The sequence below is a fragment of the Sceloporus occidentalis genome, unplaced genomic scaffold (genome assembly GCF_023333645.1).
Source record: "Sceloporus occidentalis isolate IW3139 unplaced genomic scaffold, rSceOcc1.0.p SCAF_6, whole genome shotgun sequence".
NCBI classification, from domain to species: domain Eukaryota; kingdom Metazoa; phylum Chordata; class Lepidosauria; order Squamata; family Phrynosomatidae; genus Sceloporus; species Sceloporus occidentalis.
In genome coordinates this window covers 7,268,818-7,296,186 of record NW_028316986.1, presented here as the reverse complement: position 1 = coordinate 7,296,186, position 27,369 = coordinate 7,268,818, and the positions used below count along the sequence as shown (strand labels likewise).

The 27,369-nt window shown below is 44.1% G+C and overlaps 1 protein-coding gene across 1 annotated transcript; it reads right to left on the bottom strand.

Annotated features, from left to right (window-relative positions):
* Nucleotides 1-399: 399 nt before the first annotated feature.
* Nucleotides 400-17,397, bottom strand: LOC149310378 (squalene synthase-like). The gene is made up of 8 exons (XM_089528281.1): nt 17,278-17,397; nt 14,945-15,042; nt 13,778-13,961; nt 10,397-10,525; nt 9,965-10,156; nt 8,422-8,598; nt 4,359-4,511; nt 400-717 (listed from the first exon to the last, which is right to left on the bottom strand). The coding sequence occupies exons 1-8, from the start codon at nt 17,395-17,397 to the stop codon at nt 496-498; spliced, it is 1,275 nt and encodes a 424-aa protein (XP_089384407.1). The 3' UTR covers nt 400-495.
* Between the last annotated feature and the right edge of the window lie 9,972 nt (nt 17,398-27,369).

The window sequence follows — 27,369 nt, the reverse complement described above, 5'->3', positions numbered from 1 at the left end:
AGATGTTACATATCAGCCCGCAAAATACAACCGCATGCACCAGGGAATTTATGCATGTGTAAGACAGCAATAGGATACCAGTTGACACATCAAAGATGATAATCCAGGTTCATCACAGCAATTTTTGTTTTTTTACTGTCAAATTTGACAAGCAGCAAAGAGGAACCTTCCAACTTCCTAGTTCAAAAATACCCTACATCAGAAAAAAAACAAAAACAAAAACTATGATCAAATGCTCTGCAGAAATATATATTAAAACCAAAAAAGAGACTTGTCCTTAAGCAGTCCATCCGAAAAAGGGAAAATGGAGAGTGAGGGAAGTGTCCCCCATTCAGGAACCCCAGTTTGTTAACAGCTGCATCTAGAAGTATAAGCCTTCAGACCAAACAAATGTGCAAATACAAGGTTTTATTCTTGCTTCCTACAGTCCTGTGACTCCAGTCCTGTCCTCCTGGGTTGAAATGGCATTTACTTCAAAAACCCACCAAATTGTTCTCAGTTCTCACCAGTGTGTATGTATTCTTCAGCTACCTTTGACATCATGCTCAGATACTGCCAGCTCAGGGCAGTTAAAAGCATCACACAGGACAAGTAAATGGGAGAGTAATGGGTCCTGGAGACAAGTGCTCCTCCAGGTAAGGTCATGGAGCGGATAGAGGTGATGATCTGTTGCGTTCTGCTGGCAGAAGGGTCTGTGCTGGGAATCTTCTGGTAGATCTATCAAGAGGAGAGTCAACTTTCATTAAGAGACAGTTTTTACTGATATATGCATTGAGATGATGTTTTTATGATGTGAATGTTTTAAATGATGCTATAAACCGCTTTGAAGAACGGTATATAAATAAAGCATATTATTATTATTATTATTTCCAGAAAGGATTTCTCAGTACAAAATCAAGCATTTATTGGCATTTGAAATTCAAGAAATGAAAACTGCATATTTACACAATACAAAGTGCTGGTTATCATCTATAAAGGAACACAGAATATGAAATCCACACAAGAAACTGGAGACACCTTCCAAGATGTTAAAATGATAGTTGTTTTATTAGGCCCAACATGTTGCATAATTATAATTTTATATGATGTGACATCATGCTGTGATGATCCTAAACTTTGAAATGACCTACCGGAGGAGATCCATCACATAACATTTCGTGAGGCCTTTAAAAAAGCCATCAAGACGGAGCTCTTCCGGCGGGCATTCCCAGACTAATACATGGGCCCTTTCCACTGTCTCACAACTATGCCTTCTTGACTCTCCCTTAAACTGCCTCATTGCAATGAGGATTAAATTTTATTGTAATTTTTATTGTGATTTTAATAAGTGATTTTTATGCTGTTGTATTTTAAATTGTGGATTAAGGGTTGTGTTATTATTTTTACTATGTTTTATTTTGATTGTAACCCGCCCCGATCCTCCAGGGAGAGGAAGGCTATAAATAATAATAATAATAATAATAATAATAATAATACTTATTATTATTATCCCTGTGGTCTAAGCAGCCAAACAGCAACCCTGTTCTTGGCCCTTTGCCCACAGCAGATCAATTCCCTTAGTCTCCTGGGTCTCTGTTCCCACTCCTTGCTAAACAGAATGGGAGCCCTACAGCTGCCACCACCCAGTGAATCTCTAAAGAATTCCCCTTAACACACACTGGGACTTGCTAAGGACTTATAGTTTCCTTCCCTTGCTAACTTAAGCAAGCAACAACTGAGCGAAGTAACGTGTATAGTAGTACAGAGACAGCAGATGCTTTTAAAGAAAACTAGACAGAGCAATAAGTTATCAGCTCCAACTGCCTGCCTGTAAGAAGAAAAGCCCTCCCTTCAGCCACCATCTTGGGGGGAGAGAGGCAGGCAAGCTCCAACTGCCTGCCTGAAAGAAGAAAAAGCCCTCCTTCCAGCCACCATCTTGAGGGGGAGAGAGGCCTGTTATGTTTTATTTTGACTTTGTATTGTACTTCCTGTTGTACACCGCTTTGATCTAATTTGGAAAAGCGGTATATAAATAAAAATTATTATTATTATTATTATTATCATTCATACAAGACCTCCCTGCCTTGCAGTTACAGAATGCATAATTACAAGACATTCATTTCAGGCACGCCAAAAGATAAAAATAACAAAAGCCTGGACGCTCTAGCTAACACATTTTCTAAGCTACTCACACTGAGATGGGATATATGTATAGGGGCCATCCCCTTTCTCTAAATAGAGTGGTAAAAGGCAAGAGCTTAGTTTAACTTGGGAACACCAAAAAGAAGCATGGATCCCGTCTACTCTCTCATCCATCCAGCCTTTAGGATGAGCACAAACAGTTATGCCTGCCAGAATTTTCTAAGTTCTTTGGCATCATTTTCCTTTGCATCATCCTTTACATCCTTTGTTACATGCCCCTAAGTTTTACCCTCGACTTATCCATGGGTCATATCAAAATCCATAATTTTGGCTCTAAAATCTGCCATCGACTTATACATGAGGTAGACTTATAGTCGAGTATATACAGGTAGTGAAGTATATATGGTAAGTGTTCATGTCCATTTCACAAGTGATTTACTGGATCACTGATAGGATTCCAGCTGGAATATAGAATCATAGAATCGTAGAGTTGGAAGAGACCACTAGGGCCATCCAGTCCAACCCCCTGCCATGCAGGAAATCCAAATCAAAGCATCCCTGACAGATGGCCATCCAGCCTCTGTTTAAAGACCTCCAAGGAAGGAGACTCTATCACCTTCCGAGGAAGTGCATTCCACTGTCAAACAGCCCTTACTGTCAGGAAGTTCCTCCTAATGTTCAGGTGGAATCTCTTTTCCTGTAGCTTGCATCCATTGTTCCGGGTCCTGTTCTCTGGAGCAGCAGAAAACAAGCTTGCTCCCTCCTCAATATGACATCCTTTCAAATATTTAAACAGGGCTATCATATCACCTCTTCTTTTCTCCAGGCTAAACATCCCCAGCTCCCTAAGCCGTTCCTCATAGGGCATGGTTTCCAGACCCTTCACCATTTTTGTCGCCCTCCTTTGGACACGCTCCAGTTTCTCAATGTCCTTTCTGAATTGTGGCGCCCAGAACTGGACACAATATTCTAGGTGGGGCCTGACCAAAGCAGAATACAGTGGCACTATTACTTCTCTTGATCTAGACACTATACTTCTATTGATGTAGCCTAAAATAACATTGGCCTTTTTAGCTGCCGCATCACACTGTTCACTCATGTTCAACTTGTGGTCTACTTGGACTCCTAGATCCCTTTCACACGTAGTTTCATTCAGCCAGGTGTCACCCATCCTATATCTGTGCATTTTATTTTTCCGCCCTAAGTGCAATACCTTACATTTCTCTGTGTTGAATTTCATTTTGTTAGCTTTGGCCCAGCTTTCTAGTCTATTCAGGTCATTTTGAATCTTGATCCTGTCCTCTGGGGTATTAGCTATTCCCCCTAATTTGGTGTCATCTGCAAATTTGATAAGTATGCTCCCAATTCTGTCATCCAGGTCATTGATAAAGATGTTGAATAGCACTGGGCCCAGGACAGAGCCCTGTGGGACCTCACTGGTCACTTCTCTCCAGGATGAAAAGGAGCCATTGTTGAGCACCCTTTGGGTTCGGCCGGTCAACAAATTACAGATCCATTTAACAGTTCCTTTGTCTAGCCCACATTTTACAAGCTTGTTTGCAAGAATGTCATGGGAAACCTTGTCAAAGGCCTTACTGAAATCAAGATATACTATATCCACAGCATTCCCTTCATCTACCAAGCTGGTAATTTTATCAAAGAAAGAGATTAGATTTGTCTGGCATGACTTGTTTCTCTGAAACCCATGTTGACTTTTTGTGATTATGGCATTGCCTTCTAGATGTTCACAGACTCTCTGTTTAATGATCTGCTCCAGAATCTTTCCTAGAACTGATGTCAGACTAACTGGACAATAACTGTTGGGATCCTCTTTTTCCCCCTTTTTGAAGATGGGGACAATGTTTGCCCTTTGCCAGTCTCTTGGGATCTCTCCTGTTCTCCAGGAGTTTTCAAATATGATTGCCAATGGCTCCGATATTACTTTTGCCAGTTCTTTTAATACCCTTGGATGGAGTTCATCTGGTCCCGGAGACTTAAATTCATTTAGATTAACAAGGTGTTCCTCTACTATCTCTTTACTTATTCTGTGCTGAAATTCCCCTATTCTGTCCTCTGCTCCATTATCCTCAGGTTGAGCACCCTTTGCCTTTTCTGAGAAGACTGAGGCAAAGAAGGTGTTGAGTAATTCTGCCTTTTCTCTATCTCCTGTTAGCATTTTGTATTAACATATTTTGTTTTGTTTTTAAACATTATTCCACCCCTGACACCCAACTCACCTCTTCCACATACTGGTACATGATGGCTTTGACAGCCTGGATGTTGGTGGCATCCATCATCAGCGTGACGGCTTGCCCCTTCCGGATCTTTACCGCTCCCCTGAAGACCTGTTGGTTGTTGTAGCAGGTTGCCAAGGTGGCAATGGCCATTACCTGGGAGAGAGGAAGGAAAAAGAAATTGCCAGAAAGAGTCCTGCTTAACTCCAGCCCAAAGATTTCAGCAATAGTGTGTGTCTCTGTATGCATGTCTCTGGCAGGTTACAAACCGCCATTAAAGTACGCACGGAACACGTACTAGGGTTAGGGAGGTGCGGTGCTTCTGCACCTCCCTAACCCTAATATGCGTTCTGCACGTAAAAAATGATGGCGGCCGTTCCAGACGGCCGCCATCATGAGGACGTCACGGCCGCGCCGCCTCTACACGGGGCGGCGCGGACGTGACGTCCTCACTCCGCGCCAGGGCGCCTAGGGCGCCCTTTCCGTGGACCAGGAAGGAGCTCCGTTTCGGAGCTCCTTCCTGGTTTGCGGCGGCGCTTTGCTTTGCTGTGCGCAGCCTTCAGACGGCTGCGCCCAGCGAAGCAATGGAGAAAGGGGCCAAACGGCCCCTTTCTCCCCCTCCCCGCCGCTGCGGGGTGTCCTTGGGGCTTGAAGCCCCAAGGACACCCCTTTTCAGGCTGCGGGGAAGCGGCGTTTTTCCGCTTCCCCACAGCCTGAAAAGCAGCGGATCGGGGCCTCAGCGGCTGCCGTTCTAGCCGCTGAGGCCCCGATACACTGGGGGAAGGGGCGGGTGCAGACCGCCCCAAATGGGCGGTCTGTAACCCGCCTCTGTGTCTGTGTGTGTCTTCAGGTAGTTTGTCGACTTCAGATGAAGCCACAGATTTCACTGGGTTTTCCTAGGCAAAGAATATGCAGAAATGGATTGCCATTGCCTTCCTCTGGAATATATCCAACAGCATCTGGCATGCCTTGGCTGCCCCCCATCCAAACATCAGCCAGGCTTGTTCATGCTTAGCTTCCATGATCAGCCAGGATCTGATGCTCCCAGGGTATTTTCACTCTCTTCATCAATATTTTAACTGCTTTAAATTCTAATATTGTAACTGCTTTCAGTTACACACAAACACTTTTACATGATGCTGAGTGTTTTAGTTGTATCTCTTTTAACTTGCAAGTTGCCTTGAGTCCCCAAATGGGGAAGAAGGCAAGATATCACCACCATCATCACATGTGGTTTAGACTGCTTCCAATTACACTTATTAAATTATTCTATTTAGTACCTTTTAAAATGTTCAAGTTATTTTATTGCTTGGCATTTTTACCACAACTTTAAATTTCTTAAACAGATTCTGTTGTAAACTACCCAGAGAGCTTATGATATAGGACAACATATAAATATCTGCTGGCATTCAGGATTGCAGTTACAGATTCATAACCTAAAGTTATGAACCTAAACTGCTCCATATGTAAATGGTCCTGTCCAGCTCACCTTAAGAGCCAGCAGGCAGATTTGGAAAAGGAGGTCTGTTCAGCTGCTGAATGAAGCACACAAGGATGATCATGCTTCTAAAACTTTCCTGTTACCTAAATGTCAGGGGAGTCTAACAGGGCACCCACAAATTTTACTCAATGGGGAAATTAATTTAGCTCAATATGAAGCAGCAAGAGAATTCTGGTAACATAAAGCTGGGACCTCAGCCTTTGTATAAAGGTTCCAAACTCAAAGAACTCGTGAGTCAGTTTTCAATTTAGTGTATTTAAAAAAGGAATTCTTACAAGCAAGCACCCTCTTTCACACACACACACACACAAAAGAACTAATAATGCAAAGGTAGGAGATATTAGTGAGTTACAGGGTGGCTAAGAGGTAATGCTCTAACAAGCCAAAGCATAGCTCCAATTGGAGGGTTACCAGAATGAGGATGGCTAACTAGCCACCTTTGATACATGAGGGGGTTGGTTACTGAGGTTCCGAGTCAAAACTAAACCAATTTGCTAGTGTCTAGGCACTCATGTTTATAGCAAGAAATAGGTTCTGGCGGCAGTGTTTCAGGAGTTAAAAGGCTTAAGCGATTTTCCCAAGGGAGAAGAATGAGCTGCAATATGTAGGAATGAATGGACAATCAGCATTAATGTCCTCAGACAAAAAGAATTTCATGCTCAGAAGGAAACTCCCTTTGTCTGCTGTATGCAAAAATCACCAAGTACAGCTCTCCACCATCACTCCCCTCACAGGGACGTAGCCAAGGGGGGGTCCAGGGGGTTCAGACCCCCCCTTCTGTTTGATACAATGAATGGTGTGTGCTGCAGCACCACCACCCCAAGCCCCATTATAATGGTGGCACTTAGTCTGGAACCCCCCCTTCCCAAAATTCTGGCTACGTCCCTGCCCCTCAGTGAAAGGATTGTGTAGATTCCAATCTTAAGCAATCGTGGCTAAGTGCCTCTGGCTTCTCCCATGCTGAGCCACCTGGATTTCCAAATATGCTATGGCTGGTTCCCTGCTCTGGCAAGCCCCTCTTGGCTGCTTGCCTAAACATCCCTTTTTAATATCAATATGATATCAAGGGTCCCAGAGAGGTGGATGAAGGCTGTATCCTGGGTTACACTCCCACCAGCAAAGAAGGCTGAAACAATCAGAAGCAATTCCTTTTGCAATTCCTTGTCTCAGCTTCACTCCCTGGTAGAAGTGGGTTGCCATAAGTCTGAAATGACTTGAAGACACACAGCAACAACATACAAATCCTGGTTTACTCAAGTTCTTAGATAAAACAGCAGAAGGAAAGAGACATCAAGGGGGAGGAATCAGTCATTCTCATGGAATGCAGTGGACTCAGTGTCCTTCCCTTACAAAGAGGATCACCCTAGATCATCATGCCCCTACAGTCTAGTGCTGCAGAACTCCAAGAACAACTATAGGATATATGCACACAATCTTCACATGATGTTCTGATTACAAAAGTCCATTATCAAAACTGTGTGTCAAATGCTGGACATGGAAAGTATAGCCACAGCCTTCCCTGCACATAGACAGGCTTATTAAGAGGGCTTAAAAACATTGTAAGTTCTAACGAATCAGTTTCAGATTTGTTAAGTTTCCATTTTTCTCTTAAAGCCACATGGAGGGAGGAGAGGAAGGCACTGAGGAAACTCAGCATGGAAAAGCCAGCCACCCACCTTGTTCAGCAGGAACCAACCTGCTTTTCCTTACTGATTTTTCATAATACCTCCTCATCTCCATGGCCCCCAAAGAGATAGGCAGTAGCTGCTGTGGCAGCAATAACTCCATGTTTCTGTCACCACCACCTCCTCCTCACTGCCTCCTTTTCCTCCGCTTGCCAAGCTGCCTCTTCTGGGTCTGGAAGGGCTGATTGCTGATGGGCACAGAAGGAGATGCTCACCTCGCTTGCTGATGGTGACTCCTTTCTTTGCACACTGAACCACACTTAATCCCATGCCTTTGACGTTTGGGGAGTAGTGGCATCACTGCACTTAGGGTATCACTCAGTGTAGTCCTCACCCTCTGCACTCTCCTAGTGAGGCCCCTGTATACTATTTAGTCAGCCCTCCTGTCTGTGGCTTTGACTTTTGCAGATTTGATTATTCACAGCTTTGATTAATATGTTCTCTCTAGGAATCTCTAGTGAAGATTTGGTTAAATCTTCTTTTTAAAGAAAAATTTAAAAGAATTCAAAAAATTAAATTCATTTTAAAAAACATAAAATTTGAAAATTTGAAATTTAAAAATTCTGGGGCCTCTCCTTTCTCCACCCACTGAGCTTCACCCTAACTCCCACCATCTCTTAACTCATTTTAAAGAGAAGCAGATGGATGCCACAGCCTGCTTTTACCCAAAGGTAGGTTTTTGAGGAGCAGTGGTGTCACCTCCCCCCCTTACAGTGTCACCTGGTGCAGTCTGAACCCTCCACAGCCCCTAGTGACACAGCTGTTTCACAGGGGTTCTGTGCTCCTAATGCCAGAGAATGTGGAGGGCCCACTGTAATGTGAAATGGCCCAGGGAATGCCTTCCCAGGGGGCAGAAACCTTCAGAGATTATACAACCCACCTGTGGGATGGCACAGAAGTTAAACACACTCTGGTTCTTCAGTCGAGACAAGTATGTCAATACATCAGGAATGTGATGCAAGGCATTGGTGATGAGCTCGTTCAAACACTGCACGGCTTTGTCAGTGTTTTCAGGCTTGGCCAGATCTGACATCTTCTTTGCATACTTGCTCCAAACCTGGGAACACACAAAAGTTTAGGAACACAGTGGTGAGTGGGATGTTGCAATGCCACACCTAGGGTTTTCCCATTTCCCCCTAAAAGACACTTATACTGAGGAGTTGAGCCATTCTGGGTTGTGCATATTATTGCTGCAATTGTTATCTCGTTATATACTGTACCTTCAAGTTGACTCAGATTTTTAGTGACCCTAACATGGGATTTTCTAAGCACAATTTCTTCAGGGGAGGTTTGCCATTACCTTTGTGATTGTGTCTTCCTGCATGATAGAGGGCTGGACTGGATGGCCCTTGTGGTCTCTTCCAACTCTATGACATGATTCCTCTTACAAAAAGAGACCATGACTTGCAAAAGTTCACACAATCATTTTTCCTGGCTAGGTCGAGATTTGAATACTAGTCCTAGTCCAGCATTCAAATAACTACACCAGGGTGGACAAAATGCAACCCACAAGTCAAATACAGCTATTGGACCCCACCTCTGAAACTTACAGTATAATGACCTTTACCACTTTTCCAAAAACTCAGAGACATATCAGAACAAAACTATTCCTTTCTTTGCTCGTAGAACCATGGAAGTGAAAGGGGTTCCCGAAGGCCATCAAATTCAACCTACTTCTCTGGGATTCCCAAACTCTGTTTTCTCAGATGTTTTCAACTTCAGCTCCCAGAATCTCAGACTATTAGCCAAGATGGCTGAGGCTTCTGGGAGATGAAATCCAAAACACCTGGAGAACCAGAGTTTTGGGAACCACTAGGTAGCTGCCCAGACTCTTTTTGAAGACATCCAGAGAAAGGCGCAGTACAGACCGCCTGTAGTTGCTCCTTTTTCTGCTAGATTGGTGTGCGCTCCCTAACCCTAGTATCGCCGGGAGCACGGCACATTTGGGCAGTCTGTACCGTGCCAAAGAGACCCCACCACATCTCTAGCTCATTGGTTCCATTTCCCTACCACTCTTACCATCAAGACGTTCCTTCTAATGTTCAATCAAAATCTACTGTGCTGCATCTTAAAACCATTAAACCATAGTTCTACCCCCTGCGGTGGTAGAAAATACATCTGCTTCCTGCTCTTGGTGACTGCCCTTGAGATATTTAAGGAGTGTAATCATGCTGTCAATCCTCACTCCTTTCTTTTAGATTTTTATTCTGACGTTCCCTCCAGGCTTGATCCTGCTTAGCTTTCAAAGTCAGGATGTTCAAGGCAGTATGGTTGTTGAATGAATGGGAGAAACAAGCCACTTATTAGAGATGGTAGGGACTGAATTTGAGATCATGCCACCTACACCTGCACCTGATCCTACCCTGGTTTAGACATCATTTGCCCTTCTTCCCTACTATTTGCTCCACCCTCACTTTCCTTACCTCTTGAGGCCATAAATCTCTGCCCTCAAGTTGGTCTTCCAGATAATCTCGGATGATGTTGGTTTTCTGCAGGAAAAGCCCCATGGAGTTGGCAAGCTCTGTGTCCTGGCCAACAATAGGGTCTTCCAGCTTGGTTGCAGAGAAGAACTGTGAGAGTCCAACCAGAACCTGGCCAGCAACATAGTAACAGTACTAGAGAAGGTAAAAAATGCCAAACTTTAGAGCAGGGCTGGGCAAAGGGTGAGATACGGTCAGATACGAAGATGATAAACATGGTGAAAATCCTCATCACATCCCCATGGTGTATAGAACAGAGAACAATGCTAGGATGGGCAATTTTTCACAACAAGCTTTCTAATCACATACCCACCACCTTTCATGTCAACATCTTATGATCATCATGAAGATTATTTGCTGGGTGAAGCCACTGACCTTGTCCCAGTCCTTCTCTGATTCCATTTTCTTCTCCAAGAACTCAGCCATCCCAAGGCCCATCCTGTGACAAATATCAGCAATCACATCCCGATAGACCTTCCCCAGCTTCCGGAACTCCAAGGATATCTGAGGTATAAAAAAAAATAGGCTAACCGGAAATAGGCCCAAAACAAAACTTACAGTTAAGGAGAGCTGACTGACCCTCCTCTTCTAAGGCCAAACTTGTCAGAGCCTAAGTATAATCTTATAGTACTATCCTTTTGAAAAGAACCAGCATGGTATAGTAGTTTGAGTTTTGAACTGCAAGTGGGCACCAGAGTTTAAATCCCTGCTCACCATAGACACCCACTGAATGACCTTTGACAAGTCACACTGTCTCATTCTCAGAGGAGGGCAAACCTTCTTTGGACAAATCTTGAGAAGAAAACCCCATAATAGGTTCACCTTAGGGTCACCCTGAGTTGGAAATGAGTTGGAGGTACACAACAAAAACAACTACTTTTAATATTGATGTGAGCAACTTCACTAAGTCCATGGGGCCAAGTGTCTGCCCCTCAGACGTTCCATGGTCTGCATGAGCTGTCCCATATCAGGAAAGAAAAAAAATGGTCTGGAAATCCACTTTTGGCTGTGAAACATTAGAAGCTGGGTGTTTTGGTTTGGTGTGGTTTGGTTTGGCTTTTTAAAGTTCTACAGTATAGATATGGATTTTTGAGCTGGACATTTAAGAAAGAGCATAGGAGGAAAATCAACTCATTTGAAATGTGATGGTAAGGATTCCATGGACAGCCAAAAAGACAAACAAATGGGTCCTGGAGCAGATCGATTCAGAAATCTTCCTAGAGGCCAAGATGACAAAACTCAGATTGTCGTACTTTGGACGCATCATGAGAAGGCATGAATGACTGGAAAAAACAGTAATGCTAGAAAAAGCAGAGGGAAGTAGAAAAAGAAGAAGACCACAGGCAAACTGGATGGCCTCTATTAAAGAGATCACTAGTATGCGTTTGCAGGAGCTGAGCAGAGCAGTGGAGGACAGAGGGTCTTGGAGAGGGTCTCATCAACAGGGTCACCATGGGTCAAGATTGACTCGAGGGCAGTTAACAACAAAACAATATAGAGGAAGGGGGTAATTCATCAGGCCCAGAAACCTTCTCCCACCATCCAGGGTTGCTTGTAAGCCATACACAACAAACCCAAATAGCTCTGTTTTCCACTATGGCCCCTCTCTAAATAGGAAAAAGGAAATTCCATGTCACATCCTGTCACCATTCTGAAGGGGCCTGGGAAAATGGGAGTGCAAAAAGTCCCCTGCCTCCAAAGTGTGAAAACACATAAAAATACTCCAGGAGGGGATCGTTGGGACCATTGCATAAGTCAAGCAAACTGCATGGCTTTTGTGCAAGAGGCAATGCCCAGTAGTGTGAGATTCGATAGCTGGATACACTATCCAAATTTAAAACAGCATAAAAAAGTCTCTTCCAGCAGGTCTACAGATAATAATAAATAATAAAAATAATAAAAATTTTATTTATATACCACCCTTCCTCAGATCAGGGCGGTTTACATCATTTAAAAACATCATACATACAACATTAAAAACAATACAATAAAAACAAAAAGCCCCGAGTTAGCCAGTCCTCTTGCCGGTGCAGCGGAAGGAGGTCCGTAGGACAACTTAATCGGGGAATGCGTTGCCAAAAAGGAAGGTCTTCAAATCCTTTTTGAATTGGGCCAGGGAGGTGGCCGAGCGGAGCTCTATGGGCAGCATGTTCCAAAGGGCCGGGGCGGCGATGGAAAAAGTCTTCCTAGTCGTGGAGACAAGCCTAGCCCCGGGAACCCTAAGTAGTTGCTGCCCAGATGTTCTGAGGGTGCGGGACGGAATATATGGGGAGAGGCGGTCCTTCAGGTATCCTGGGCCCAAGCCATTTAGGGCTTTATAGGTCATTACCAACACCTTATATTGCGCCCGGAAGCGGATGGGCAGCCAGTGCAGATCTTTTAGCACCGGTGTAATGTGGCTGGCCCTGGAGGTGCCAGTGACCAGCCTGGCTGCCATATTTTGTACCATTTGTAGCTTCCGGGTTTGGTATAAGGGTTGCCCCATGTAGAGTACATTGCAGAAATCCAGTCTTGAGGTTACCAGAGCATGTACCACAGTTTCAAGGTCCCTCTGGGCCAGGTATGGGCGCAGCTGGCGAATAAGCCGAAGCTGATGACAGGTGCTCTTGACCGTCGCATTCACCTGAGCAGTCAGGTGAAGGGACGAGTCAAGAAGCACCCCCAGACTGCGCACGGAGTCCTTCACAGGGAGCGTGACCCCGTTCAGGACAGGTGGAACCACCGCCATTCCTGGACCAGGGGAACCTATCACGAGTACCTCCGTTTTCTCTGGATTCAGCTTGAGTCGGTTTTCCCTCATCCAGCCCATTACTGACTCCAGACAGGCCACGAGAGGAGAGACGCCATCCTCAGTCACTGCATCAGTCGGAGACATAGAGAAGATTATTTGGGTGTCATCAGCGTACTGATAACCCCGCACCCCATGTCTCCGGATGATCTCTCCCAGCGGTTTCATGTAAATGTTAAATAGCATGGGAGACAGAATGGCTCCTTGAGGGACCCCAGTTTTAAGGGCCCTCTCATCGGAGCACACGTCTCCCAGCTGCACCATCTGGGACCTCCCAGAGAGGTAGGACCGGAACCACTGGAGCGCAGTGCCCCCGATTCCCACCTCTGCCAGGCGCCCCAGAAGGATTCCATGGTCTATGGTATCGAAAGCCGCTGAGATGTCCAAGAGCACCAGCAGGGACACGCTTCCCCTGTCGATGCCCAGACGGAGATCATCGACCAAGGCGACCATGGCCGTCTCAACCCCGTAACCCGCCCGAAAGCCAGTTTGAAATGGGTCCAGATAATCCGTTTCATCCAAGACCGACTGAAGCTGGAGTGCAACCGCCCTCTCGATCACCTTCCCCAAGAATGGCAGCAGTGAAACTGGCCGATAATTATTATACACCAGGGGGTCGAGGGAGGGCTTTTTCAATAGAGGTTTTACAATGGCCAATTTAAGGAGAGATGGAAATTGCCCCAGATGATTTTTGAACTATGAATTTTAAATTATTTATTTTCAAATGTGGTTTGATTAAGCTGTGATCTTTAATTGTGGATTGCTTGTTTTAATATGTACTGGTCATATTTGTTCTTTTAAAATTGCTGTTATCTGTTTTAATAGGTTTATGTGTTTTAACTGATGTTACATTTTTAACAAATGTTATGTGTTGTACAGTAAACTGTTGTTGTTCCCTGCCTTCATCCATGGGAAGCCATATTATTATTAAGAAACATTGTCAGTATTATCATCATTTCAAGATTCACCATTTGGAAATTCTCCAGCACTTGTTTGTGTTTCTCATTGCTGTCCATGAATCTCCAGTCTGGCTGATACAGGTAAGAGTGGAAGTTCTGTAACATGGAGATCTTGGTTTCCAGGTTGATTGTCATGTCATCCTCCACTGTGTCTACAGCCCGGATAATCAAGTAGAAGATGCAAACCGCATGGCTGGAGGGGCAGGAGAAAAGGATCATTTGTGACTTGGATGCCAACAATACTGGTGCTATTGATTGCCAATGAACATCAGGTGCTGTAGGCTGAGGAATCTCTGAGTATTTCTTGCCTAAGAAAACCTTGTGAAATTCATGGGATTGCCACAACTCATTAAGAGAATTGAAGGCACATAACCACACACACAAAGGCTCCTTATATACCATCTATATACACATACCATTTCCTCTCCAAAAAATTCACCCCCTGGATGACCACTGTCAGTCCCCCAACCCCCCAATGGGTCATGTTTTGGGCCACATTGCTATGAATCCCCTTCCCAACTAACTCATGCCCAGAGCTTTTTTCCCTTTCAAAACCAGAAGTTGGTTTTGGGGGGGGGGGAGCCCTTCCCTTCAGGCTGCAGACAGCCTCCCTCCCCCCCAAAGTGCAAAAAAAATGCAAATATAAATCAGTATAGGAAGACCGTATGCCAGATGGATAGAGTCACCCAGCAAGGTCACAGGCCTAAGCCTACAAGACCTGAATAGAGAGGTAGAGGATGCGGGGACTGGGTCTTGAAGGTTCATTCATAGGTTTGCCATGAGTTGAGGTTGACTCAAAGGCAGCTAACAACAAACAATTAAATAAAAATCACAAATGCTATTTTTTATAAAACCTGAGAGAACACAATTCTGTTGTCAACATCCAGGGGAAGTTGACTATAGAGTCATGTGGGAGGACCTAGAGATTCTTAGACAGCACATATTCAAATTAAATCTGTGAATCATCAAATCCACAAAAGGGAAAGCAGTGAATGTTGGGGGGGGGGGCAGCTGTAATGTTTTTGGAGCACAACTGGCAAGGCTAGGGTGTGCTTGCTATGTGGTTTTGGGAGTTGTAGTCCAAAAATAGGTACATTTTCCCAAGCTCAGACCCTCCCCAACAGTAAAAGTTTCTTCCTCCCAACACACAAAAAACACACAGAGGCTCAAACTCACCGCAACTCCCCATCAAGCATCTGGATGACAGCGGCATAGCTCCGGCTGGTCTGGTTGAGATACTGGTAGCAGAGGCAGAGGCTGTCACTGAACGAGTCCTGCAAGTAGACGACAGGTGTCAAAGAGGAGGCATTGTTGGTGGTCTGAGTGTCCAGAAAGTGAGGGTGTGAAGGTGAGAGTGGCAAAGCAGGACTTGCCTAGAGATGCCTGGTGCTGCCAATATGCAAGCAATCTCCTCCGGCTCCCTCAGTGCCCTAGCAGGGCCCTGATCCCCTTCCTCTGCCCTCCTCTCTGGGGATGGAGAGAGGGCCAGTGATGTGGCTACCTTGGAGCTGGTGGCCATGGAGAAGGCATGAGGTGTGTCATCTGCAATAGGAGCTGGAGCACATAGCCAGGGGCATACATGTAGATTAGGGGTACATGCTCCCAATCACCTGGCACCAGACCCAGAGAAAGTGATGGCAGAGCCTGGCTGGAGGAGGAGAAAGGGAGAACCCATTGCCACCACCGTTTTCCTGAGTCCTGCCAGCAAGGCAGAGAAGAGAGAGACACCCACTAACCTTCCCTTCCCTGAGTGCTTCCTCTGTCTAACCCTCCCTATTCCAGGGTTTTTTAAGAAACCAAGAGGAAGGTGAAATAAAATCAGGGCTTGGAGCACCCAGACAAACAACGCAGTGGTGTGTGTGTGTTATACTAGCATCAAAAGAGAGGAAGGACACCAGCTTTGGACAATTTTACCTACTTGACTACAACTTCCAGAACTGCCCTTCCCACCACAGCCTGGGGGAGGAGGTTGGTGACAGACCCTCTTCAATGACTTCTTTTAAGACAAATCTTCAGAAAAGTTACTTTGGGACAACAGCTCCCAGAATCTGCCCGTGGACATGGTGGATTGAGGATTCTGGGAACTGTAGTCAAAAAAAGGATGCTATTTCCATTTTGCAGGGGGTGGGGATACTACCGAAATCAGCTACTAGCAGGCCAGGCTTTCCAAGGAGATTACTACATGCAACTTTTAAATCAAAATGAAAGACACACACAAAAAAAGGTTTAGCAGTACTTATTGCATGAAGAAGCCCCTGACCTGAAGCTGATGTGTCCCTGGGGTGACTCCTGGTTCAGCCATTCAAATTCACATTATAACGTGAATGTTTTATCACATCTGGTTGTCCTTCCGTTACCCTTCCGAATCAAGGGGGAATCGAATCCAAGGCAAGTCACGTGATGTGAAATCACGCAAAGCGGAGTGAGTGCAAATTATATTGCCACTCTGGTGCATACCATGCGGATTCAATGATTCGAATTGGCACCCTTGCACATGCTCAGTGGGGGTCTGAATGCATCATGCCTTGTACGTTTCCGAGGTGAAAAGGGGCGCACATTCTTGTTCCCTATTTCACGTAATTGTGTGATTGCGTGAATATTTGCCTCGTGAATATTTCTGTGTCTTCTTCATCCCCTTTTGTAAATTTTCCCTTCCATTTCAGCAATTTCAACACAGAGATAGATAGATAGATAGATAGATAGATAGATAGATAGACAGACAGACAGACAGACAGACAGACAGACAGACAGACGGACGGACAGACATATCTGTATATTCACATTCACGTACATACACACATGTATATATTCAAAAAAAAAAAAATGAGTTGCCCTGAAAGTTGCCCTGAAAGTGAAAGAACCACCGAAAGGAAATGGGGAGGAAATTGCAGTGCTGCATCATGGGAAATTTGCAGCCCAGGGAGCTTGCAGTGGTGTACCAGAGCAGAAGCAAAGTTGCATTCCACACCAGACCAACTTGGAGTTAAAATTGCAGTACTCCCCCCCCCACCACCAAAATAACCCAGGCCAGTGGGAAAGGCTGATTCCATTGGTCATCTGAACATGTGCAAAATGCATTTTTCCAAGATTTGGGTTTCCAGAGCCCAACGAGGTTGTACAACAAGAACAAGAACATATCATGGTTTGAATAACTAAACAGCACTAATTTAGTGTATAAGAAGTTGGTCAGAACAAAGACTAATGTGAGGAGCCCTGGTGGCACAGTGGTTAAATGCCTGTACTGCAGCCACTCACTCAAAACCATAAGGTTGCAAGTTCAAGACCAGCAAAAGGGCTCAAGCTTGACTCAGGCGTGCATCGTTCCGAGGAGGACGCTAAAATGAGTACCCAGATTGTTGGGGGCAAATTAGCTTACAGTTGTAAACCGCTTAGACACTGCTTAGGCGGTATGAAGCGGTATATAAATGAAGCTTGTTTGTTTATTTTAATAACCAAATTAAAGATGAGCAGAGGAGAGTCCCAGTTGACACAGAGATGCACCAACTTACCTGGTCCATCTTGAGCATCACAGTCTTGTAACCTCCCATCTTGAACCTCACCAAGTTGTACAGCTCCTTGGGGTGGCCCAGCCATTTCTTTAACAGCTCCATCACTTCAGGCTGGAACATTTGGGCTTTCTGGGGAGGAAAAGCTGTGGTATGATTCAGTCCCATGGGGAAAAAGTTTGGATTGCCCCTCGCCAAATCTCCTATCTGTCCTTTCCGACTAATACCAATTACTTCTTCTCTAAATTGTCTTAGAAGCCAACATGATTTCAATTAAAGCTTTGGGCATATCATGAGGAAATGTGACTCAGTGAAAAAGCCTGGTAAAACGGAAGGCAGTAGGAAAAGAAGGAGTCACATTACAGATGGATTGACTCCATTGAGGATGCCATGGATGTCCTGAGTTTGTAGGACCTGAGCAGGACTGTTGAAGACTGGGCTTCTTGGAGGGCTCTCATTCAGAGGGTTGCCATAAGTTGAAGACTATATAGATAGATGATTAGATAGATAGATAGATAGATAGATAGATAGATAGATAGATAGATAGATGATAGATAGATCTTGTAGCACCTTTGAGACTAACTAAAGAAAGAAGTTGGCAGCATGAGCTTTCATAGACTTAAGTCTACTTCCTGAGATGCATTTGGATTTAAGTCTACGAAAGTTCATGCTGCCAACTACTTCCTTTACTTAGTCTCAAAGGTGCTACAAAATCTCTCTACATACTGATTCTCCAGACTAACATGGCTATATCTTTGAAATATGTATGTATGTGTGTGTGTGTGTGTATATATATATATATATATATATATATATCAACACAAATCATTATAAACATCCATCAATACACTTTAACATTAATACACATAACATGCATAACATATATAACAAAACACATCAAACAATATCAAAATACCAAAAAAGCAAATAAACATAAATTGGCTTCCTTCCTAACAGTTCATATCATTACAATAATATAACTGTCAAATTTCATTTCATATGGTAATTGTTCAGTTCTAATTTTAAACAAATAGTCATATTTTACAGTCTTTGATACAGTAAATCTTTATAATTTTTAATAAATTTTATTTGTAATTATTTTGGCCACATAGCCTGAAAAACCCACAAAAAACTATTTGAATAGCATTTTCCCATTTTTCTTCTTTCTTTCCTTTCATCGGGCAAGTTATTTTAGCTAGAACAGCCATTTCATATAGTTTTACTAACCAGTCTTCAACTATTGATATCTCTTCTTTCTACCATAATTTTGCATATGTTATTCTTGTAGTTGTCAACATATAAAATAAAAGTCTACCATACTCTTTCTCTATATCTTTATCAATCATTCCTAATAAAAAATATCTCTGGTGTAAGTTGAAGACAATATGACAACAAATGACAACAGGTAATTTTCCTAGAAAGTTTAGCATCCCACCCAAGGGATCAAAAGCAATTGCTGATACTTTTTTCTGTGCAGCAGGCAAAGGCCTGAGACTCTGACACATGTAGTATTTAATTTATTTACAGATATATTTGAAGCATAAAGATGTGAGTTAAATGGGTCGAGCGCATGGCCCCCCTCTCTGAATTGCTTCAGCGATTCAGTACCAAAAAAGCAAACCAAAAAACATTACTAAGGATTCTGTATGGAGTGGTTTGGAAGGAAGTCAATTGGGAGATGAAGCCATGAGTTACTGCCCTGGGTAATGCCAACCCTAGTTACACCACTGTGCCAGGGTCCAAAACTTTAATTTTTTTAAAAAAAGCCCAACATATACTGTATCAGCCTTATCACCAATTGGTGTTTTTCAAGGGCTATTCTAAAACAATCAGAAACATATTTCCTATGTATCCAATGTTTGAGACAACACATAAAACATCCCTTTAAAAAACATTTTTCTTTAAAAATATGACAGTTTCTATTAAACATATAAATAAGTACATACCAATCCTCAGAAATAACTGGAGTTGCAGCCTGTGCTCTCTATGCAAGTGGATTTGATTGTTAGAAGAAAAGAAATTGGTTTACCAATGGTTTCTTATTTATGGATTTTTTCCCCTGATGACTCCATCAGGGAGAACCAATGAGAAGACATACGATGTAATCTGTCCCCAAAGTTATTAAGATCTGTCTTACCTAGCTGATGCAATAGGCTAAACAGTTATTCAGTCTATACCTGTCCATTCCAGATTATTATAATTCTTTATCTTAAGCATTGTATTTCCAAATCTTCATTCAAACCCTCTGGTGTTAAAGTTTTAAGTTTCAAAGTCCATAATTATTCTTATCTCGCCCTTCCCCCAGGACTGAAACGCGGGGCAGTTTACAACATTAAAAAACAGTACTAGCTCTTTCTTCTTTAAGCAGATATCATTTGTGTTAACTAACCACTTCAATACTCAAAACATATATCAGTTGCTGAATGTTGCATATGTTTAAAATGACCAACCAAGGGAGTCCCTCTTCTTTTATTTTTGAAATTAGACAAATGTTCTGCTATTCTTTCTTTGATGGGGCTTAATGTTTTTCCAAGATATAATTTCCTACATTTGCATTAGATTACATAAATTATAAAAGTGCTGTTACACGTACTGAAATGGGACAAATTATAATGCTTTTGCACTACAAAATTGGTAAATGCTCTCATTATGATTGTATGTTTACAATAAATACACAATGACCACATGGATACATTTCTCCCTAACTTTCTATGCTATTGACTCAATAGGTGAGACAGAGCTGAGTAACTTTGGGGACAGATTACAATTGGTTTTCCCTGATGGGATGATCAAAATAAATCCATAAATAAGATTGCATTAACAGACTAATTTCCTTTCTTCTAATAATAAAATACCCATTAGCATAGAGAGTACAGACGGTGACTCTTGACATTTCTGGGGTATGTGTATATTTATGCACATAAATAAACGAGAACCAATGTGGTGAAGTGGTTTGAGCATTGCACTATGACTCTGGAGACCAGGGTTCAATTCCCCATTTGGCCATGGAAACCCACTGGGTACATGCGTCACACTCAGGCCCAGAAAACTCCGTGATGGATTTGCCATAGGGTCACCATAAGTCAGAAATGACTTGAAGGCACATAGCAACCACAACAAAGCAACAAATAATAGAAACTATTACTAATCCTCTGGACAGTTACATTATCTAGCCCACATTTTACTAGCCTGTTTGCAAGCATATTGTAGGGGACCTTGTTGAAGACCTTACTGAAATCAAGATACACAGCATTCCCTTCATCTACCAACCTTGTAATTCTGTCCAAGAAAGAGATAAGATTAGTCTGGTATGACTTGTTTTTGAAGAACTCATATTGACCTTTAGTGATACAGCATTCCTTTCTGAATGCCTACAGACTGTTTCATTATCTGCTCTAGAATCTTTTCTGGTATTGAATCCAGGCTGACTGGGACGTAATTATTTGGAGGCTTCCCCCCCATTCGGTTCTGTCCAGGAAAACTTCTTGTTCCTTAAGATACTGAAGTGTAGATACCTGGGCCTCCAGCTGCTGGACCTTCTCTTCCAACAGGGCTACCAACTTGCACTTGGTGCAAGTGAAGTTCCCCACATCTGTGAGCAAGAAGAAAAGCATCCCACAAGTGTTGCAGGTGATTGCAGCAGCTCCCTCACTGTCCATACTCCAAAGTCTTAAGGAGGCATTGAAACAGGACCATGAGCTTCCCCCTCAAAAACTGCTTATTAAACACCCAGGTAAAAGACCCCTGTTGGTTTGGCTTGTTCCTCAAATTCATCTTGTTTATTTCCCATGGTCTGTGCATTAGTGTAGTAACATCTAAAACCATGGGACATTTCGCTTAGCTGCCCATTTAAAAAAAATTTCCTCCTCACACTGTTGGTTCTTGTACTATTTGTCTTGTTTTCTGTATAACAGTCAGGTTGTTATCTCCAGCATCTGATGATCTCAGGAACACTGTTTCCTTCCTTCACATCACTCAGTTAAAGCCCCTCTGATCAGATATTTCAGACTCTTAACAAAAATGTTCCTGCCCATTGCTGTGAAGTGCAACCCATCCTTTATCAGAAATCCATCTTCATGAAACCCCACGCCATGGTCCAAGATGTCCTGAACAGGTGCTATCAGCCATCATTCTGCACAGAGTTTCCAAGAAAGAAAGGAACAGTTATGAATATGATTATGATAACAACTAGAGGCCTGGAACTTCTGTGTAGCGTTGTGGAAACTGGACAGTGAAGAAACCTGATAGGAAGAGAATCACGTTGACTAGATGGTACATAACAACAATGCAATAAGATTGTAGCAACAACTTTATCGCACAGGTCCTGGAATGGGCCCATTGCGTTCTAAAAAGGGGTCATTCTGGGGACAGAATGGGCCCCAGAACGCATCTTACCACACTCTGGAACACTACTGCTGCCGCCAGACGTTCCAATCACAGCCCACATCTGTTCCAGGGGGCACAATTTCCGAGAACTGTTCCAAAGTGTTCTCGGAAATCACGCCCCCTGGAACGGATGTGGGCCATGATTGGAATGTCCAGTGGCAGTGGTGGCATTCCAGAGTGCGCTAAGATGCATTCTGGGACCATTTCCGTCCCCAAAATGACCCCATTTTAGAATGCAACGGGCCCGTTCCAGGGCCCGCGTGATAAAGTTCAGAATGGCTGAACTGCTCATTATCAGTATCTTTTCAGGGAAAGTAGTGGAAGAATTCTAGGTGTGGCATTAGAACATCCCACCCACCCACCCCTACTTGGAAGATGTTCCTAACCCTTTGGATGTTCCCAGGTTTGGAACAAGTACACAAATAAGACGTCTGATCTGGCCAACCCTGAAAACATCAACAAAGCCATGCAGCGTATGAATGAGATCATCACCCATGCCTTGCATCATGTCCCTGACATCTTGACATAACTAGTTCCGACTGAAGAACCAGTTCAACTTCTGTGCCATCCCCCAGGTAGGCTGAAAGATCTTTAAAGGTCTCTGTCTCCTGGGAGGGCTTTCTGTGGGCACTGTCACATTGTAGCACTATGATTCCACCCTAACAACCAAGACAGGTTCCTATGGAATTCTGGGGTTTATAGTTTGGAGATCTACTAGAGTTTTCTGGCTGGAAATATTAAATACCCTACATATCCCAGATTTCCCTAAGGTGGAACCATGGCTGTTAGAATCATAGTACTGTAATTGTGTAATGTAAAGGGGAGGGGGCAGGATTTCCTAGGCACATCCTGAAGATAGAGGGGCTGTTGCATTTAAGCCCAGGCATTTCTAGTTAAAAGACAGCAGATGGTAGGAAATATCTATTTCCTTTCAAAACTTCTGGACTCCTACCCAGAAGGCCTGAGCTGGCAATATTATTATTGTTTTTGTCATTATTGTTATTGTTGTTGTTGACCTTTAATTGTAAAGCCAGCTACACCTCTTTCTTTTCTCTGCGAACCCCATCCTTCCCATGGCTCGCCACATTTCTCCTAACCTGATTCCCATCCGGCCTCTCCCTGTCTCCCTGCTTCCCTTCCTCTGTTCCCTCTGGAACTGTCGCTCTGCTGCCCCTAAAGCAACAGCAGTTCATGACCTTTTTCTCTCCAAATCCCTTAATCTCCTCGCTCTCACAGAAACCTGGCTCCCAGCCCATGATACTGGAACCTCCGCTGCCCTTTCTTTTGGCGGTCTCTCCTTCACGCACACAAGCCGTCCTGAGGGTCGAGGAGGAGGGGTTGGTATCTTGCTATCTAACTCCTGCCAGTTTCAAGTTCTATCTTTTCCCCCCAGCTATCATTTCTCTTCCTTTGAGTTTCATCCTATTAGACTCTTTTCTCCTCTACAGCTCTGGGTTGCAGTCATCTATCGCCCTCCTGGCTCTGCCACCCAGTTCCTATCTGACTTTGAATCATGGCTGACATTCTTTCTTTCAGACTCAGTCCCCACCTTGATCCTAGGTGACTTTAGCATCCATGTAGATGATTCCAATAACCCTACAACATCTCGCTTTAACTCTCTCCTGGCTTCTTTTGGCCTCCAACCACACTCCAACTCTTCAACTCATTCTCTTGGTCACTGTCTTGACCTAGTTCTTGCTGCAAACTGAGCCATTTCTGACTACCTGGCACTTGACTTTCCACTATCTGATCATCATTTAATCTCCTTTGCTCTCACTTATACTCCTCCTCCTCGCCATACTATTCAACGCCATTTTCGTGATCTTCAATCTGTTGACTCTAACCATCTTGGTCTGACCCTGGTTTCATCTCTCTCTTCACTAAATCTCGGGGATTCTGCTGATTCAGCAATGTCTTTATTTAACTCCACTCTTTCCTCAACTCTCAACCATTTTGCCCCTGTCTCTGTCCGCACTTCTTCCTCTAAGACTAGACCTCAGCCCTGGCTTACCCCCAACATTAAGTTTCTCCGGTCCTGCTCTAGAGCGGCCGAACGTCTTTGGAGAAAGTCCAAAGAGTGGGCTGATTTTATCCATTTCAAATTTGTTCTTTCTTCCTTCTCACGCACCCTCTCTATGGCAAAACAGAATTATTACAAATCATTGATCTCCGCCAATGAGAGGCGCCCGCAGCGTTTGTTCTCCATCTTCAACTCGTTGCTTAAACCTCCCTCTCCTCCTGTCTCTTCATCATTCTCTCCTAATGACTTTGCTAACTATTTCATCTCTAAGATTACCACTATTCACTCTGAGATAGTCCCTCCTGATTCTTCTTCTGCTCTTAATCTTCTATCGCCTTCGCCTAACAAATTTTCTGTCTTTCCTCCTGCCTCTTTGGATGAACTCTGTACACTTCTGAACTCTTCCAAACCTGCACCCTGTCCTCTTGATCCAATTCCTACTCGTCTTCTAATCTCTATAGCTCCCTCCTTTCTACCCTCGCTTCTCCATATTTTCAATCTCTCTCTCTCTACAGGCTCCTTCCCGTCAGACTTCAAACATGCTCTCATTTCCCCAATTCTGAAAAAAGCTTCTCTTGACCCCTCCTCTTTGTCTAGCTATCGTCCGATTTCTCTTCTCCCCTTTCTTTCTAAGGTTCTGGAATGGGTTGTTTATTCGCACTGTCTTAAGTTTCTTGAAACCAACTCCATCCTCAATCCCTTTCAGTCTGGTTTCCGCCCAAGGCATCCCACAGAGACAGCTCTCACTAACTCGAGTATCTCGAATGACCTTTTACAGGCCAAGGCTAATGGCCTTTACTCTGTTCTCATCCTTCTCGATTTGTCTGCAGCCTTCGACACCGTTGATCACTGTCTCCTAATTGACATACTCTCTAACCTTGGGTTCTCAGACTCTGTTCTCGACTGGTTTAGATCTTACTTGTCTAGCAGATCTTTTGCAGTAGTTGCAGGGGGTCAGACTTCTTCTCCTGTTCCCTTATCTGTTGGAGTTCACCAGGGCTCTGTTCTGTGTCCCCTTCTGTTTTCTCTCTACACACTGTCCTTAGGAAAACTCATCAGCTCTTTTGGTTTTTCCTACCATCTGTATGCTGATGACACCCAGCTGTATCTTTCTGCCCCTGACCTTTCTCCAAGGCTTGAACAGCAAGTCTCGTCTTGCCTTACAGCTGTCTCGCAGTGGATGCGCCATCGGCGTTTGAAGCTCAACGTGTCCAAGACGGAGCTTCTTGTCTTTCCTCCTAAGCCCACCCTTCAACACTCCTTTTCTGTCTCTGTGGACAACATTTGTATTCAACCACTCCAGCAAGCCCGCAGTCTTGGTTTTTTCTTTGATTCTTCTCTGTCATGTATCCCTCAGATCCAGATCACAGCCAAGGCTTGTAGATTCTTTTTGTACAATATTGCCAAAATCCGACCATATCTCTCCGCCTCTACTGCCAAGATCCTGGTCCATGCCCTAGTGATCTCACAACTGGATTACTGTAACGTCCTCCTGGCTGGGCTTCCTCTTTCTCACCTCCATCCTTTAATCTCTGTCCAGCATTCAGCTGCACGCATTATCACTTCCACCCACCGCTCTGACCATATCTCCTGTGTTGGCATCCCTTCACTGGCTCCCCCTCCCTTTCCGCATTCAGTATAAGCTCCTGCTGTCAACATTTAAAGCCCTCCATGGACTGGCCCCTCCTTACTTATCAGACCTTCTTTCTCTTCACCTTCCCACCAGGGCCCTCCGTTCTGGTAGTCACGGCCTACTGTCTCAGCCCAGGATTTCCTCTGCCCCATCCCGGATTCGCCCCTTTTCACTTGCTGCCCCTCACTCCTGGAACCTTCTTCCCCCACAAGCAAGAGCCATCACTTCTTTAACTAGCTTCAAAACAGAGTTGAAAACCATCCTGTTCAGAGAAGCCTTCCCAGGCATTGCATAATTGTCGCTTACTATCTGATGTTCTTTTGTTGCCTGTTTATCGAACCATTTCCTGTATTGCTATGTATTGTATATGTATTATCCTACTTGAGAGTATGTATTTTCCTTGGATGAAGATTAACCTTTCATTATGAAGCCAAGCCCTCCCTCCAGTCCATCTGCCTTGGTCCAGGCCTTGGAGGTAGAGAGGAACTGCTGGACCTCTTACCCTTTCCCACCACCACTCCCTTCTCCTTCTGTGTCATGTCTTTTTAGATTGTAAGCCCGAGGGCAGGGAACCGTCTAACTAAAAGATTGCATATACAGCGCTGTGTAAATTTACAGCGCTTCATAAATAAAGGTTAATAATAATAATAATAATAAAACATCATGGAGAGCAGCTCCTATTCCCAGTAGACAAGGGCCATTTTCAGATCTTTCTGCCTCCTGATTGGTTATATTAAGGGTGCAGCTAATGAAGGGGCGGGCAAAATAAAGGCACTGCACCCCAGTCAAGAATTCTGCTCCTCCCAGTTAAATGTTTCTTCAGTTTCCACATTGCTAGCATTGCAATACCTTACATCTTTAGTCTGGGCTTTCAAAGATAAGGGGAAGGCAAAGGTATCGAGCAAATGTGGACACAGCAAATAGAAAAGTTGTAGGTATGAACAATTTTCAATGTTTGACTCTATGGAATGACAGAAATTTGGGGACTTATAGGGCCCGAGCAGACAGGCCAAAATAAAGCTGCTTCGGATCACTTTGGAGGTATGGTGCTTAAATGACACACGCATCTTAAGAGGCCAGAAGCTGCACCAAAGCTGTGCTCCAGTCCTTAGGACAGGTGCGTGGCTTTGGTGCAGCTTCCGGCCTCTTAAGATGCATACTGTCATGGCCAGCCATGAGGAGGACTCAGCTCCTCATGTACAGGAAGAACCTGAGGCTGTGCCAGGCCCCAGTTCTGCTCTCCCGGCCTCAGTGGATTTGGCTCAGCCAGACCCTAGCTCTGTGGGATCTTCTCCAGTGGAGCCTGTATCTCAGCAGCCCAGCCTTGCCCCAGTAGAAGTTCCAGACTTGGGAGACATAGAGCACCAGAGCATTGAGATTCCTACCTTCAGCCAGAGGAGATGAGAAAGGGCATGTCTTCGGCATTCCAAGAGGCTTGATGAGAAATGCTCATTAGCTACTCAGCAGCTGTGATAAGTGAGCTAGATATAAGACACCCAGCAGACACTGGGCTATCTTGTCAGTCTATTGGTTCTCATTAGTGAATGCTGCTTGATCTGACTCCTGGCTTCCTATACCTTTGTCTGCCTTTGAATCCTTGACCTCAGACCGGACACCTTGACCAACCCTCTGGCATGCTTGACCTTGGACTGGACTGGTAGTGTGGCTCTCTGTAATCCTGAACGTTGGACTTATTCTATTCAGACGTCGTTTGGCATTGTTGCTTGAGGAACTGCCTCTTGGTAGCTTGGCATGGTTTCCTTTTGCTGAGCAGGCTCTTATCAGCTGTGTGAGTGTGTGTTGGCAGCATTCCCGGACACATACATAATTTAAACAGCATACCTCCAAAATGACCCAAAGCAGCTTTATTTTGGCCTCTCTGTTCGGGCCCTGAATTCCATTTTGGGAAGTCAGTATACTTATCAATGCCCTCATCTCCTACTCACACTCAGTTATACCCCAAGCCATGCTAATAGAATTTGACTGACTCAAGTGACATTCTGGGAATCAGGAATCACTCCCATATGTTGCTGGTGGCTATCTCCTGCTGTGGGGT